Source organism: Eutrigla gurnardus (assembly GCF_963514095.1).
Source record: "Eutrigla gurnardus genome assembly, chromosome: 4".
Taxonomy (NCBI): domain Eukaryota; kingdom Metazoa; phylum Chordata; class Actinopteri; order Perciformes; family Triglidae; genus Eutrigla; species Eutrigla gurnardus.
The window spans coordinates 10,825,547-10,843,776 of NC_139918.1; the positions used below are offsets into that span (position 1 = coordinate 10,825,547).

General features: G+C 43.1%; 2 protein-coding genes across 2 annotated transcripts in view; both read right to left on the minus strand.

Moving 5' to 3' along the window:
• The window catches only part of LOC311012987 (tripartite motif-containing protein 29-like), a 160,147-nt gene that overhangs the window by 11,716 nt on the left and 130,201 nt on the right, over positions 1 to 18,230 (minus strand). The window lies entirely within an intron of this gene.
• The window catches only part of adcy8 (adenylate cyclase 8 (brain)), a 98,795-nt gene continuing 87,513 nt past the window's right edge, over positions 6,949 to 18,230 (minus strand). Inside the window, exons 13-17 of the mRNA XM_084008803.1 lie at positions 16,749 to 16,907; positions 11,708 to 11,854; positions 9,853 to 9,945; positions 8,797 to 8,911; positions 6,949 to 8,215 (exon numbers count right to left, since the gene is read on the minus strand). Of these exons, the coding sequence (XP_083864929.1) occupies positions 7,716 to 8,215; positions 8,797 to 8,911; positions 9,853 to 9,945; positions 11,708 to 11,854; positions 16,749 to 16,907 (1,014 nt within the window). The 3' untranslated portion in view covers positions 6,949 to 7,715. The remainder of the gene's footprint in view (positions 8,216 to 8,796; positions 8,912 to 9,852; positions 9,946 to 11,707; positions 11,855 to 16,748; positions 16,908 to 18,230) is intronic.

Sequence of the window (18,230 nt, forward strand, 5' to 3'; positions counted from 1 at the left end):
ATCCGAGTCGTTCGGATGGATTTACTGATTCATTCACCGGTGATGTCTCTGTTTAGGGGACGCCTGTTCGAGGCAGATGGAGAGAGTGGGAGGACATTTTAAAGCTGCAATATGCAGCTTTTGACACGTTCAATCAAATGTGGTGGAAGGCGAATATGTTGAGGTTGATGTGGTTTGACTTTGACACACACCCGCAACACCTGTTATGTCAGGTTAAATGCGAAGTGAGTTTTTTTATCTCACGTTCCCGTTATGTAAATAACAACAAACCAAAAAGCCGGCATGTCTGCAATCGTAACATCATCCGGAGGTGATTTTCACTGAGCTGTGTTCTCTGTGTAGCAAGACATACATGGCTGGTTCACCACAGCTGTATGAACACAAAATAAACAATTTTACTGTGATTTTATTGCAATAAACATATAAAAAAGGATGCTGAAATAAACACACATGATGGTGAATTGTAAAATGTGTGAAGTCCTACTTTGTTACGTCTGTTTGAAAGACGAAAATCAAAAGTACTTTTGATTTTCGACTTTTAAAATTTCTGAATGGATTGATGGGTGCTAGGATATGCTAGCATTTTAGCTGCTCCATCAACACTTAAAATAACGTCATGGATAGACATAAAAATACATAAATACCGCAGTAACCTTGTTGTCTGGACCATAGACAGCTCTGGTTTTCTCCACATAGTCTGGTCTGGTCTCTGGACTAATGTGAGCTACTGGGCTGTAATCATGTAATCATTCGCTTCATGTTTGGTATGAACACACCATTACTGCCCCCTAGTGTTTTAAAATCACCTGCAGTGATTTTCAGAAGGTTCCCAGCTGTGAAAAGACCCGGATGGATGAAAGTGTCAGTGAGGATAAGAGCTGGTAGAATTCTCCTAAGGAAAGGAGCTCCGGAACGCCTGACGTCATGCTCCACACAATTACACCATTACACCATTCACCCGTTCACGGAACTGGAAGGAGCAGGTCATCGGGTATTTTCTCACAATCATACTAAGTGGGGTTCATATGGATAAATATGAGTGGACAGGAGGGGGAGTAACCAGTGTCACCATGACAACCACTGAGTGGTCTGGTTTTAATTTAATTTCTGTTGGTAATGAAACATTTTTATTGGCGGGTAGTCCGCTTTCCGCCCCTTCGCATCATAATCACGTACACTTCTGTATGTTTACGAATCCCCCTCCACATCTTTGCTTAAAGTGATGGTTCGGAGTGAAATGCATCCTAGGTAATTTCCACCAAGACATCCAGCCAAACACCCCCTCGGAAGCATTTTTAGCGATGGTCAGCATTGGTCAAGATAGGGCGATCAGCCGAATGGCTTAGTACTAGCGCTATGGTACAGAGGGTATATCTCGTTAATTACCCCACTAATAATGCATGGAATGTTACCAAACTTCTGCAGTAGTACACATAGGGTCTGTACTCACAAAACGAGGCATTTAAAAGTTTGTAAGTACATCAGGAGTTTATTTAAAAGAACACTTGCCTGATAGCTTCTATCCTCAGCTGCTATGCTACCGCAGCGTAGACGCCACTTCCGTGTTCACCCAGCCGATGCCGTGACGCGAGTTTCACGCGAGAGTATGACAAAGTTTCGCTGAGTTTTTATAAATGCTTGTATTATCAGGTCAACACTTGTCAACACTTGTCGACCTGATAATGCAAGCATTTATAAAAAATGTGTTGACCTGATAATACAAGCATTTATAAAAACTCAGCGAAACTTTGTCATACTCTCGCGTGAAATTCGCGTCACGGCATATTTTATTTGAACTATTTGAACGTGAATATATGTATGATATTACATTACTTGCATCATATAGAAACATGAAACCATATCATATTTTTGAAATATGTAAAAAAAAAAAAAAAGAAGAAGATATATGTAAAGAAAAATATATTTACAAAAGTCTTCTCATGTAGATGTGCACATTTGACTGATACAATACAGAGGCGTCCAGCAGGGCCCAGTCCTAGTCTGGAATCTGGACCTTCGAGCTCTAATTGAGGTTTCTCTCATGTTCCTGAGGTTTTCTCTCAGGACTAGTAAGTGTCTCTTATGTCCGGCTCGTTCACAACACAGTCAGGACTGATCCCAGTGTCCCCCCAAGGCCTTTAAACCTGAACTGACCTAACCTGATTAAAGTGAGAGCGTAATGGCAAAAATAAGAACGAGACAGCACTTTATCAAGTTACCTTGATGACAACAAAACATAATGTGGGGTTTTATTTGTTTTACTTTTACTGCCTTCCAGGCTGAGTTAATCCTCAAATAATCTATTTACTAGTTGTTGTCAAAACTCGTCTTGACAGACAAGAGTAGAGAGAGCAGAGTTATTGAGACAAAACCTATATTTCATAATAATATATTTAATGTGAGCAGAGCAAAGTGTTCTTTATTAATTTGGTAAAACACTCTTATTTCTCTCCAACAGCAGAGTTAACTGCTCCTTTTGTTCTTACCTTTCACAATAAAAGCCCTAGACATATAGGCTGCACCACTGCTTACCAGGGGAACTTAAATTACAACGAATACAATATGTATTTATTACAAAAAAATACACGTGTATTTATCATGGATGGTCCACCAGCCGTTTAATTGCGCGACAGCAGTGTCCGAAGTGTATTTACTACTTTACTCAGATGAGGACCGATGAGAAACACTTGTTTCTGTTTTTTCGGTCATACTTCATCGGCAATGATATGTTGTGGTTTCTCTCTTTCCACAAGTTTACTTGTTGTAAGTCACTTTGGACAAAAGCGTCTGCTAAATTCCCTAAATGTACGTGTGTTGGTTTCCTCCTGTGCTTCTGTGTCCTGCAGGTGCCTCCCTCCCCCGCTGGAGCAGCTGATTGAGCGTGGCTGTTTTCAGTCGCCAATCACCAGGTGGAGGATATCAGAGCTGGAGATGCCAGAGTGTGTCGTCCAGCAGCGTCCCTGCTGTGTGTTCTGCTCTGAAGACGAGCGCTGTGCTTTGTTAACTGGATGCAGAATTGTTTAGTTTGTTGTGAATAAACAACAGAAATGGTTAATTGCACTTGAGACCTGTGTCATGAGTACTTCTGGCTTGAGTGGGTTTTATTTTTTTTTCCAATATGTTACTCCTTACAACCCCTAGTCGCCCCGGGGACGGGTGATTTGGGAGCTGAGTGATTTCGGACACAACCACCTCTTTTTAAATGCTTGAATATAAATTCATACTGTAAATATCATATTTTCTTGTGTCCTCATAAAGCATGCTTCACACCGTCTGTTGACTCAATAGTGTCCCTTTAATCGGACAATTATTTCTACCAGTGTTCTCCGGTACAGTCGTTCAGAGGTCAGAGGTCACAGCACCATGGCAACAGATGGGGTGACATCGTCCTGCAGCCAGCAGCAGTAGGAATAAAAACTATGCATGTGCTGCTGAAGCAAAAAAAAACCCCAGTGTCTCCTCCCATCTAGTGGACATTTGCACACATTACATCACGTCTGTCCTCGTCTACCGTGTCCCCTTTCTCCACTAACGCATGTATGGAGACTAGAAACGTTCCCAGTTAGATAGTGCCAGGATTTGAACCCAGTTCTGCATCGACTCTTAATGCAAACCACTGCATATAATAATTATAATGGATTGGATTTATATGGCGCTTTTCAAGACACTCAAAGCGCTCTGACAGGGTTCCGGGTTCCATTCATTCACGCACAGTCATACCGGTGGTAGTAAACTACGATAGTAGCCACAGCTGCCTTGGGGCAGACTGACGGAAGCATGGCTGCCATTCAGCGCCTACGGCCCCTCCGACCCCCACCTCAAACATACAGCAGTCATACACATTCACACAAGGCAAGCTGGGTGAAGTGTCTTGCCCAAGGACACATTGACCATGACACAGTGACAAGGGCGGATTGAACTGCCAACCCTCCGAAAATTGGCCAACCCGCTCTACCAACTGAGCCACAGTCGCCCTAACTTAGGGGCTTAAGTTAACTTAGACTTAAGGTCCTAAGTTGTACGTGTGCTTTTGCATATCTTGTCTCTACATTTATCCTGATTGCTGTTCGTCTGGCAGCCTCGTTAGCTTTCTGAATGAGTTGTTCTGATTATGATGTATGGCATTTTGTCTCACATTAGTGCAGCAGCTGATATTCAAGCTCAGCTCATCACCCCTATTTACATAAATACATGGCCTGACTGCAAATATGAGGCTTACACAATTAGTAACATCCACATAGTGTTTTATTTATTGTTTTTGCTCTGACTTTATTGTATTTTATTTTATCCACTGTATTTTGTTGAATTGTGGTGCAGATTTATGAAGCACGTAGCCAAGTTTGAAAGATGCTGTATAAATAAAGTGTGTCTAAAATGATCATTATTAAGTTGTCAGATTGCATGTTACAGAAAACCTGTTTATATAGCATAAATAATGTTTAGGAATGAATTTAAACTTCTGCATCTGTGACAAAATAAAGGCAAGCAGACACGGCTTTTATAAAAAATTAGACCCCTTTTTATTGTGTTCTCATATATAAAAGAAATACAAAAAAGAAACATCCACACCGGGCGAGGGTCAGAGCGGGACAGGGTGTCTGGGTTCGGGGCGGGGTGACATAAAAAGGGAGTGGAAACGACAGGAGGGACGCCATACTGTCCGACGGGATCATTGGAACAGACGAGCGGTCCCTCCATCTCTACACCACCACCAGCTCTTCATCCTCCTCCTCTTCCTCCTTCAGGAATAAAGTGGAGTTTCAGTTCTACAAACATTCATAAACAGCAGAGCGGTTTCCGGAGGCAGAAACAATCTCATTGGTTGAGTTAAACCAGAGTGGGAGGAGTCAGAGAAACATATTTGGGCTCACTGGTAAACCTTCATTGGTTCTTGTATGACATTCATGATATTGGAATAACTGTGTTAGCATGTGTTAGCTCAGCTAGGCTAACATGCTAATTAACCTCATAGTGTCAGACTGGTTTGTGTTCAGGGTGCAGCTAATCTCCACAACCAACTCATCTGAAATGAGTGTGGAGCATCTCCTGATATCCTGCCTTCACCTGGTTGTTCATTTAAAGAGGACCTATTCAGCTTTTCTGCTTCTTTCCTTTCCTTCAGTGTGTTTATGATGTATGGAGTGATGTCATCAAGTACCAATTCTGCATTATATCTTTGCCACGCCCTCAAACTGAGCTGAGCGTGGATCTGTTAAGACGCTGTTTTCCGGTTTGCTTCTAAAGAAAGAGGAGCTGAAGAACAAGTGACTAAAATGTGTTAAATCGCTATTCCTCAGATGCACAACGTGTTATCTTGTTATGGTGATGGGTGGGACATTTCTGACAAACGCACTGAGTGGTTGACCAATCACAACAGTCGTCCAGGTCATGGATATCTTTGAAAGCTTTAGCGTAAGCAACTGGACTTGCTTTAGGTGTTTGAAGAGGTTTAGACGTCATCCAAGAGGCTTCATCAGTTCAGACGGTTAGAAGCCTCTGGGATGAGAGGCCGAATGCCTTCAAGAACCTAAAGCAAGTCCACTTGCCTACGATAAAGACAATCACAACAGGGTGATCAATCAGAGCAGACAAGGTTTTTTGGGAGGGAGGGGCGGGAGAGGACAATGCTGCAGCACAGAAAAGACGGAAAAATAAAGCTTTTTTTTTTTACCATTAAAGCATGTAAACATCTTCTAGTAGTAACCTGGAATACAAATATGAACCAGAAAAGGAGCAGAATAGGTCCTCTTTAATGGTGTTTTCTTTCTATTTACATTCAGTGTTTCTCACCAAAACACACACGTATCCTTGAGGTCGAACACACTCCTTCCATCATAACACATTTGGAAATATGATTTTCCTTAAAATGGAACTGCACTGTTTGCATCAATGGATAGCAGCTGGCAGTCTTCTTCTTCTGCCTTTTATTGTTGCATTTCTGTAGGCTATAGAGAGGTGAAGTCTTCATTTCGGAAAAATTACAAAGGAGACAAATCATTATTTCATCCCGTTTGAATCATACCATGAATTACACTTATGATAATGGTCAATTTAAAAGATAATTTTGCGAGTCCAGAAAGTCTCAGTTTGTCGTTGTATCATTTCGTTTAGTGTTTAACCGTTCAGTGAACAACATTTCTCGTATCATCACCAACACGGCTGTTAGCGTGGCCTGCTAGCTAGCTAGCTATCACTAATGTTATATGTTACTTTACCTGATGTGTTTGATCCAGCGTCTCTTTTTATCAGTCAGGAAGAGAAGCGAAACCTGTTGTTAGTGTGAGTGATGTTACATCCTGGTACCCAACACACAGAGAGAGCTGTTGTTATAGTAACGTTACATCCTGGTACCAAACACACAGAGAGAGCTGTTGTTATAGTAACGTTACATTCTGGTACCCAACACACACAGAGACCTGTTGTTATAGTAACGTTACATTCTGGTACCCAACACACACAGAGACCTGTTGTTATAGTAACGGTACATCCTGGTACCCAACACACAGAGAGAGCTGTTGTTATAGTAACGTTACATCCTGGTACCCAACACACAGAGAGACCTGTTGTTATAGTAACGTTACATTCTGGTACCCAACACACACAGAGACCTGTTGTTATAGTAACGTTACATCCTGGTACCCAACACACAGAGAGACCTGTTGTTATAGTAACGTTACATCCCGGTACCCAACACACAGAGAGACCTATTGTTATAGTAACGTAACATCCTGGTACCAAACACACAGAGAGACCTGTTGTTATAGTAACGTTACATCCTGGTACCCAACACACAGAGAGACCTATTGTTATAGTAACGTAACATCCTGGTACCAAACACACAGAGAGACCTGTTGTTATAGTAACGTTACATCCTGGTACCCAACACACAGAGAGACCTATTGTTATAGTAACGTTACATCCTGGTACCCAACGCACAGAGAGACCTGTTGTTATAGTAACGTTACATCCTGGTACCCAACACACAGAGAGACCTATTGTTATAGTAACGTTACATCCTGGTACTGAACAAACACCCATCGTAGCTTTAGAGAGAGACGCCGCTTATGAGACTTTTGTGTTTGTCGTCTTTCTATTTACATATTTTGTCTGAAACGTTGACAGTTACATGACAAATTGAGACTTTCTTGACGTGAAATGATCTTTTGAATTTCATACGAGTAATTCATGGCACTATTCAAATGGGATCACAAAATGATTTGTCTCTAGCCGTTGACTACCGTACATGTTCTGGAATAGGGTCCCATGGTGGTCCACAGGAAGTGGCGGGACTTTGCCTCTCTACAACAAATTACTATTACTGCAACCTGTAGATCAGTGTGATACCGTGACACCGTTGTGAGAAATCGGCCCACGGTCCATGATCTCCTTTAGAGAACCAGAATTAGAGCCTTTTTGCTGAAACCTATTAAGAGATTCCATTTTACCCTAATGAGTAACTGTCAGTGGAAGCAGTCTCATCCACACACCGGGCCAAACAGCCGGTATGTGTGTCCATTCAGAGGTCTGGAACCAGGCGAAGCTTTAAGTGCTCGGATACTAACATTGCTATGAGCCCTGGAGAGCTTCCACCTGCTTTTCTGGGTCCTACTGCTACTGCACCACTGAAGTTTAACTCAACCACCTGGAGCGTTCTCGCCGTGAGAGCAGCACTGCCTCTCAGGAATCTGTGTGGACCCGAAACTCCGGTCTGCCCTTCAGGACAGCTCAGTCTTATCGGCTGGCTCGGTGTGATGCCCCCCTCCCACCTCGGAGCTACCGGGCGCTAACAACGTCCTCCGGTTGTAGTGGTGGTGGCCCTTCATGATGCCCGAGTTGTTGTTCTCGTTGAGGATCTGCTTCTGCTTCTGCCTGTTGAGCGACTGCACCAGGCCGAGCACCACGGCTGCCAGCGAGTACTGGCCGGTGATTTTACGCGGCTGCAGGATGAGCGGGTTGGGCTGCACTCGGCCCAGCAGGAAGTGCGTTCGGATCTTGCCCTCCTGCTCACTGATGCCCTTCACGTAGATCTCCCCGCGGTACTCGAAGGCGAAGCCGCGCTCTTTGAGGATCAGGTAGGTGTCCTCGGGCACCTGGATCTTGCCGCTGACGCCCGTGCTGTCCATCCGGCTGGACAGGTTCACCGTCTTCCCCCAGATGTCGTACTGAGGCTTCTTGGCGCCGATCACACCGGCCACCACCGAGCCGTGGGCCATGCCTGCCAAAGACACACAGGAGATCAGCTGTTTATACATGTTAAACACTTTAAAGACTGTTTACTGCTACAACATGTGTCTAAAACTCTGTTTGACACAACGTGATGAACTTAATTATTGATTTAATATCTATATTTATTTCACACATTTTACAATTTTAAGTTTACAATTCAAGCTGTATTTTAATATCCCAAGTAAAAGTATTATAGATGGGACTTGTTTCCTTCAGAAGCTCTTTAGGACGCTCTTTTTTCACAACAGACATTTTGACACGTGAAATTAAGAAAAAGCATGTCTAAATAATGAAAGGAATGACGGCTGGATTCCATTTAGCTGCTTCAGGTTCAGTGCGTTCCGGAATTGTGCATGACGGTCACAGTCACGCTAACATGGTTTACTGTCACTGCTTTTCTCTGATAATGACTTAGTATCACTAATTAATGACTTAATATCAAAACAATAATGACACTAACTCATTCAGCAACATATTATGTTGAGGTACAAAAAATTTGAAAAAAACTAAATGAAAGAATCAAAAAGGGAACGAGAGAATGAACATGCTTGAATGACACGGAGCTCTTACCGATCCTCAGCTCGAAGTTGTTGAATGAATGCTTGTTGATCTCCTGGATGCTCTCGTTGAGGGCGATGGCGAAATCAGCCAACGCACACAGGTGACCCCATTTATCTTCACATTGCTGCGGGTCAAGAGAAGAAGAGTCGGAATGAACGGAAGGCCAGGACCCGGCTGACACCAGGACCCGGCTGACACCGGGACCCGGCTGACACCGGGACCCGGCTGACCCCGGGACCCGGCTGACACCGGGACCCAGCTGACCCCGGGACCCGGCTGACACCGGGACCCAGCTGACCCCGGGACCCGGCTGACACCACGATCCGACTGACTTAAATAGGCCCGTTTAATGTTTTACCTCAGTAAGCTTCTCACAACAAATAAAAACTATTAGCATCATCCAATTATCTGGTTGCATTTCCAAAGAACAGGAGGGCGGGACTGAACTATGGGAGGAATTTGATTGGTGGTTGGAAAGGTGCAGATCCGATGTCAGGGTTGGGGGGGACACAAAAGTGATTTTTTTTTTCCCCAAACAATTCATATTTTTCAGAAATGCCCCCGGGATCTGCACCCATAGATAGATGGATGTCATGATATTTTTGACTGAAACACTGGATTTTGATATAAAAATTGAAAGAGAGAAATTGTTATTTTTGTAATTTTTAAAAAGACTAAGACTAAAGACTAAACTTTAAGAAAAGTCTTTGTGCAGCTGCTTTGTGATCAAAATAAACCAAACAAATGTTTAGTTAAGTTTATTTTGTTCAAACCTCACAGTCCTCGAGTGACTGTCCTGTGTATTCCTTATGTTTTACTGTGGTGTGGACCAGGAAATAATACTTTTGTTGTCAGATTTTGTGACTCAGCCTCTCCATATTCGCTCCATATCACAAATTAAATCACGTAAACATGATTACTCTGAGTTCATGGTAAACGACACAGCTACAGTGAGTTGTTGTCAACCAGCAGATGGATTCCACCCATTTCACTGTTTGTGAGGCAAATGTGAAAATGACCTTCAGCATGTCGGTTGAAGACAAAATGAAGGCCGGAGGATCTCACCTGTTTTTCAGGCGACAGACCGGAGACGGCCATGTAGGTGCTGCCGATCGTCTTGATCTTCTCGATATCCTGGAAACGGTCCTCACCGAGCAACTGTCACATTAGACACAATGACGAGAAGCGTTATTTTCTGATCTCACATCTAAAAGGAAAAGTCCAACCTGCCTTCTGCCAGTCTGTTTAATAACCGACTGATTATTACCAGAAAAGACATCAAACTATCGGTGATAATAAAATAAATAATAAATACCTTTGGCTGCGATGAACACAACACGTCTATGTATTCAGTCAGTATAAACTCCAGTTTTGTGTTTCTCCCTCTGGATTAAATAAAATAGAGTTTGTACAAACTAATAAAAACCCCCTATGTCACTTATGATATTTGTGTAAGTAAATATGTATGTAAATACGTATGTAAATATTTCCTCTCATCCCGCCGTGTGTGAATGCAGCATCAACAGAGGAACTGTGAACTAATAACGGTTTGATCAGAATTCTGAGCTGCAGCAGCAGAACAACAAAGAACCCACATGTGTTTCAGCACCACCGCTTGTAATCACTATGCTAAACACTCACTTTCACGTGGTTGCATGTGATAAGTCGTGACCGGCCGTGTTATTATCTGCTGCTGACACTATGGGCCTCCGTCAAGGTGAACAGAGGAGTGTGTTTGTGTCTGAAAAGCCAGAGGCGGCACCGAGCTCAGCTGCTCGTCTCTGCTCTCATTAGGACACTTTGACGAGCTCCGTTTGAGGACTTTAAGAAGCCCGTCCAATCATTTCATTCGGCCTGGATGAACAGATTGGATGGGATGAGAGAGACCTGACGGGACAGGCTGCCAGTATTGCCGACTTGGCGACTTTCTCGTTGGATGTAGGGACTTGGGAGTTTTGTAAAAGAGTTGGCAACACTGGGTTGTGATTTTAGTTGGATACTCCTCTAAAATCTGGTGTTCTTTTGCACGTTTCTCAACATTACCAAGCCAAGGACAATCAAACCAGCGTTATTCCTCTGAGTGTGAAATCTAAACTAAACACGAGTGTGACTTTACTGCTCTTTTGTTGTGTTTGTCTTTTTGAACTGATTGGATATGAAAACTGAAATAATCTTTCTCTTCTATTGGCTGGAGGGATCATTAATAATGTCAGTCACCAAATTAGTATTTGTTCCTGGAAGGGTGGTATTTGTTTTAAAATGCTGATTCTTGTTCTATTTTTATATATGGGATATTTTTTGTTCGCCTGAAATTACTGTTTTTTTTTTATTATTTATCGTAACTATCATATTTTAAAGAACAGAGTTTGAGACTGTTTCACTTGTCTTGTTCTACCACGTATAACATGCGTTTCCTACAAAAATCATTGATAATATAAGCGTAATCTTTATAAATAATCTATTTTCCAATATTGTTCAATAATTGTTTTTGTTGATTTAGTACTTTATTTCTTTAACAAGTATACTCACTGCAGTTCGACTGCCGTGGCTCAGTCTGGAGGATTTTCTATTTCTTCTTCGAAATCTGTGAGAAATCTGAAAATAAACCCATTTTTGTGTATTTGTTCTTCCTATAACTTATAATTGGAGTCATTCCCAGAAGGAAGCTCATATCTGGATTCTTCTCTGGCTGAAAAAAGTTGTCTGTGATATTTTGCACGTTGAGTGTTTAGTCTCTTCTGGAGTTCTATCTGAGATAAACACCGTCTGATGGCTCTCCTGTTGTTTCTGCCTTTGCATTAATCACTTCTGAAGTGTTCCGGGGAAAAAGCTGGACGTTTTAATCAAAAACGACACTGACGTCGGAGACGGTACCCTGCATGTTTTAAGTGGGTGCACTTCAAAAAGGCCACAGTCTCACCTCGTCAAAGTCGGCAATGATTTCGTTGAGGAGCCTGAGGCACTCCACTCCCTGGTTGTTCATCTCGGTCTGGGAGTAGAAGTCTGCGAAGCCTGGGATGGAGGCGAACATCACGCCCACGGCGTCGTACGACTGGGAGTACAGCTCCTGTGGGGACAGACGAGGAACGCTTACTGTCACGTCGTTCTGGATGAAAATACACGATTCAAGGTCTCAATTGTTCACAACAATGATTTTAAAGCCTCCATGAAGAATTGATGAATGCAATTATTTGGATGAGTATTCACAATTTCTAATTTGCTGTATTTATGTAACTTGTTTGATTTTAACATCCATCCATCCATCCATGCATCGTCTACCGCTTATCCTGTATTCAGGGGAGAGACAGACAGGTAACCAGTCTATCACAGGGCTGACATGTAGAGACAGACAGGTACCAGTCTATCACAGGGCTGACATGTAGAGACAGACAGGTAACCAGTCTATCACAGGGCTGACATGTAGAGACAGACAGGTACCAGCCTATCACAGGGCTGACATGTAGAGACAGACAGGTAACCAGTCTATCACAGGGCTGACATGTAGAGACAGACAGGTAACCAGTCTATCACAGGGCTGACATGTAGAGACAGACAGGTACCAGTCTATCACAGGGCTGACATGTAGAGACAGACAGGTAACCAGTCTATCACAGGGCCGACATGTAGAGACAGACAGGTAACCAGTCTATCACAGGGCTGACATGTAGTTTTATTTGAATAAACCCAGCAGCAGAGTGAACGATGCCGCAGCAGGTGAGGCTGCAGCTGCACCACACTGTCTCCACCACCGGAGGGCAATGTTGACACAGGAGAGAGGAGCAGAGCTGCAGGCTGACATGAAGCAAAGTCCTCACATACTAATGTCACACAGATTCAATTCATCACGTCATTATGGGAACATTCCAATAATAAGCTGGTAAACATGATGCCCATCCATAGTTAAACGTGTCACATGAATAATGGAGTAATCAGGCGTCTCTCTCTGTATTCTGCTTGACTTTTTCAATTTAATTACACTCATGGAAATAAGCCTCTGACTTCATTGTGACATCGTCGCTGACATTAAACACACATAATGAGCTCGGTCAAATGTCAAAGCTTCGGTCCAGCTAATTGAATTTCTCCGCTGCATCTCTTTGGGGTCCCGTCGGTCAGGGTGGTTCAGAGGTTTCATCCTGCAAGGGAACGCACTTTAGATTGGTTTTCTACATGGGAGTAAAACCAGGCAGAAGACTTGTTAGTATGTTACTAGTGTGCTGTTGCACCAGCATGAGCCTGCAGATCACCTTCAGTGCTCCTCGTCATAGATTCTGGACTTGAGATCTGGGGACTGCTTTAAACGTACCAACTGTGAATGTTAGAACACATTTTAGGGCTCGATTTCAGGGTGGAATAACACCTGTACAACTTAAATCACTTTTTTTATTCTAGGGTTGGGCAATATATCCATATACCGATATCCTGATATGAAACTAGATTTCATCTTTGATTTTGGATATTGCATTATGGCATAAGTGTTGTCTTTACCTGGTTTTAAAGGCTGCATTACACTAAAGGGATGTCATTTTCTGAACATACTTACATACTTTTAATTATTCTTTTAGTTAGTCTTCAGTCATTAGTCTTTATATCCACATTACTGATGGGGACTCAAAAATCTCATTGTGCTTAAAGGTTATGAAAGCATCAATAATCAGCCCGATATCGTTGCAATTCCACCCTTCCTCTAACAGAATGACATTCCCATACAACTAAATCCTTCTCAGTTACGTTTCCACTGGAAACTTTCCAGTTAACAATACGGTTGCAAATATTGTTATCGATGTATTTGATGAATGAGGAATATTGTGATATTTGGTTTTCTCCATATTCCCCAGCCCTATTTTCTTGTCTGTTTCAAACCAGCTTCATGACAGGAGTTGGATCGGCCAATCAGCTTGCATGACGCGCTGCCCTGGCAACGCATTGTTGGGAGACGTTTACGTGTAGATTCACAGCTTCAATTAAACAAACAGGTGACTTTTTGTTGTGGCAACATTACTGTAAGGCCTTTAAAAGTAACTGAACATAATAATATTCTTGTTTTTATAATAATAATAATCAAATCCAAATGCTTCAGAATATTTCGCCTTTCATTTTAAAGAATCATCTCAAGGTTTAAATATTTCCAATTAAGGCAAACATATGGATGCTCTGAATAAACAACAGTAAATATATTAAAATTAAATGTTGAAATCAACGACACCTGATTAATTTCAATGATCATCAACACCTTTTCAGGGTCGGAGGAGCCCATTAATGGCGCCCCGCTTCTGTTTCTAAATCACGGAACAATAATCAGCCTAATTAATAATGTAACAAGTGATGAGGACCCAACCTATCCTCCTGGAAGCATTTTAATCATGTCCTCTTTTAATTAGGAGTAGAATGATATCAGCTCTCGTCTCCTGACATTCATAATTCATCGGCCGCTCGCCTTTTGTCCAGAAGGCAACGGAAGATTGGACGAATTGATAATGAAGGAGCCCGACAAGGATAATATGGCAATCTGACTCTGGCGTGTGATAACCGTCCTCTCTGCCGACCACAACGATCAGTCACAGTCCAGTTGGTCAACAGAATTTCGGCAGAATGAACGTAATGGAAAGTCAGAAAGAAAACCATTTTCCTGTCACTTTTTTTTTGTCTCATATTAATTGAAAAGAAAAAAAAAAAGCTCACACATTTTACTTTGTGTGAACTAATATCAGACCCTGGTGATGGATGTTTGAATGGATTCATCTACATCTCATCTCATCTTTCATCTTAATTGCTGGCAGCTCATTACAGAGGAACACTGAAGTTATCAGCCGCAGTTTGATGATGAAGATTTCTCTTTTAAGGTGTAATTGACCTCATAGATCTCATGATAAACAATGTTTTTTTTTTTTGTCGGTTGGTCTGCAACTTTGGTCTGGTGTGCAGAATCATCCAACATGGATGTAACACTGTCTGCTGTGCTAGATTTGCCAGGGCGGACCCTACATGCTGTTACTGTGAAGCGGAAACAAAAAGTCACGCAAGTTCCTAGGATGGGAAAGAAATCTATCGACGTCAGCGGCAACACTTCCTCCTGAGTTCTAAACCACCTCAGGAAGCTACGCCTGCAATAGAACTGTGCTTCAGGAGTTTCACGTCATGGGCTTCCATGAAAGCAGCAAGAATCAAGCTTCACATCAGCATGTTAAAGAGCGTGGGCAGGACGGATGTAAAGCTCACTGCAACCTGTCTGAAGGCAGACATCCTAGAGGAGTCGCCCCCTGATGGTCAGTAGAGAGAATGCTATTTTAAGGCACTTCAGGATTGGAGTCACTTTTCTTCTGGATGAAGATCACAAATGCTCTTGTGTCTCAATGGGAGCAAATCTTGTTGTCATGTTTCACCATCCATCTAGTATTTAAAACACTGGTAGGATTTGAAAAAAGTGCATGTTATTAAGCAGTAAATGAGTTAAAACACGTCACCAGCTTTACAGGAGAGCCATCTGATTCGTGTGTTAATGTATGTGTTCCCACTGGATACTATTAACAAGTGCAGAACAGCCCCATTCAATGGAAATGAAAAGTCCAAAGGGAAAAGGGCAGCAGAGATAAAGATAACAACTTTGTAAAGTTTGACTCTGGGAAGATGAGTCACTCCTGCGACGGAGGGACAAATCAGTGTTTTCTCTGCTGCCGACTGACAACATGTTATTAAACTCAAATCAAATGCACGCGACCAAAAAAGGCTTCACGGCTGAATGAGCCGCCCCAACAATCCCCTCCCTCTCTCTCTACAGCTGTTTGGAAAGCAATTATGGAGGCCTTTCTTCTCTTGGCGGGCTGGAACACTGAGGCTCATGGGCGCCACTTTTAATGATCGTAGGGACTCATGTTGGAGCAGGTCAGCACTGAACATGTGGGGGAAACCTGCAGATGCTGCTTTGTAAGAACTCTGAGCTTAGAACTGACATACTGAGCTTGAGGGCCCTAGTTTCATAGACTAGGCGTAGTCAGCTCTCAGCGCACCTGCGCCACGCCGACGGGGTGTGTCCGCCTGGACTTTGCAAGGTTTAGGTCGACGTGTGGGGGGGGTCTCTGCCGATGATTGACGGGGGGCGATCGTCTGAGACACCGGAGTGTCGATATTTACTTGACCGCTAGAGGGCGCGCTATTTTGAAACGTAACATATGGTCGTAATTCGGTGCTTGACACACGACCTATGTGGTCGTTTTCTCGAGGAGGACAGTCTGTAATAATAACAATGCCCATATTATAAAAAACAGGAGAGAGAGAGGGAGATGTTTTGGTCCGAGAGGCTGAGTTTCCGTTACGCGTGCCATCCGCCTTTGATCTGACGTCAGATGTGACGGGACAATCTATATAGATATAAATTCACGTGTTGATTCAGTTAGTTGCATTAAATAGTGTTTGTTGTGATTATGTATTGCATTTAAATGTGCCTGGAACTGTGGAAACCTGCCTGTGAGGTCTTGGTGACGTGTACGCACTGCGCGCCGTCAGCCAAACTGCCACTCCGCCAGCTGTGATTCGCCTTACGCCAAGAGTAGACCAGGTTGGAGCTGGCGGGCTTTCGGCGAAGTCTCGGCGAGGCTTTTTTCCCACGAAACTTCCGCTGCACCAAGCTGAATCTGTGACGCCTCCCCCTACTGCACCGCCACGCCCATCTCGGCGCAGGGGATCCACCAAACTGCCAAACTGACCATGCGCAAGGCTGCGCAGGTCGAAACTTGCATTATGTCGGCTCCGCCACCCTGCGCCGCCCTGCGCTGCGCCACGAAACTAGGGCCCTCAGAGTCACTATCTGTCATTTACTGGATGCTTCATCTCGGAGGTCCTGGACTTATCATCCTACCATCATTTCTCATATTTTGCTCACAAAGTTAATAGTTCTGTTCAGGTGTTTCATGACTGTCTGTGAGCAGATTGCCACTGTGAGGAAGACTGGGTTTTGTGCAGACCTCATTGTCCCGGTCCTTCTCCAGGAAGTGTCGGGCCACATGGCTGGGCAGGATGTTCCTCAGCATGTTCTCGTTGTGTTCTCGCAGCTCCTTCATCTCGTTGATCTCCTCTTTGGCCTGGACGCGCCACAGGAAGTCCAGCCGGGCCGTGTACTCCAGCTTAAGTTAGAAGAAATAGAAAGAATCAAATAAAAAAAGTGTCAGTGGAAGACAACTTATCACCCATTGTTCACTCTTCATGGTACTCGTAAGTCAAGAGAACAAGCGTCGTCTTGCCAGCAGACCTAACGAACCGTGACTCCGTCGTAGTTGGTGACTTTTACACAAAAGCTTGGCATAGTTTGTCCTAAAAGAACAACATCAGTCGATAAACTACAATCATAAAATCCAGCCTAGATAGTTGAGAGACTCAGAGACTCTCTAGGCTACTTGCCAATTAGAGTCAATGTCAAACAATTCCGCAGTAAAGCACAGTTCATTCATTTTAAACAAGAATCAGCTGTATTTATTGGCTACTCTCTTCGACAACATAACTGCTGACTGATGTTTGTTAAACGCACTGGATGACTGTGTGTGTGTGTGTGTGTGTGTGTGTGTGTGTGTTTGCATGCTCCTTTGAAAGGCTCACACAGTGCTCCGGGAGGTAGGGAGGGAGGTTATCGGCATCGGTTAGGAACACCTGCTATTTTGATTCAATTGATATTTCTGGGGACAGGGCAGGCTGTCCCCAAACAGGAGTGTATCTGTTTATTAAAACAATAACTAACAATAAGGATCACTAGGTCTCTACAAGACCAGAGGTCATGGTCTCAAGCCCTGATTTTATCTGTATGTGCACATTCCTGGTTTAACTGGCTATCAATCAAACAGTTAAAAGAAATAATAAAAATGAAAAAGCTGAGCAAGACTCAGAGGAGCAGCTTGTCACTTAAAGGAGAATAGCTCTGGTCCACTTTAAAGGTCAGTCCACCTTAAGTGTTTCACAGTTAACTTCAGGGCACATGGACAGTAACCATACTCCATCTTACAATAACTGTGAACTGGTCTCTGCATTGCTGCAGCACACACTATACTACCTCTGACAATGTACTCTGGCGCCCCTTGTGTTTTTGTCCTTCTTTCGTGTACATGATATGCCCGTGGGATTCTGCACCATTGCACATTTTGCACTTTTTGCACTATGCACTTTTCACTATGTAAGGTTGTATGCTCTAACGGAATTTCATTGTTATTTATGGCAATGACAAATAAATGATTGATTGATTGATTGATTGATAAACCTCCTTAACTTTAATGATCAGCTGGCTAAAAACAAGACAGGAACTTAGATTGTGTCTCCTCATGGATCTTAAGGAGTTGTAGCATTTATTCAATAAACGGTACCCACAATGCAGTGCTCCATTCACTCTGTAATGCTACATCATACTGTCTTCATACTAATGTTAGATCAGGCTGCAGTACATCAGTGAAACCAGACAGATT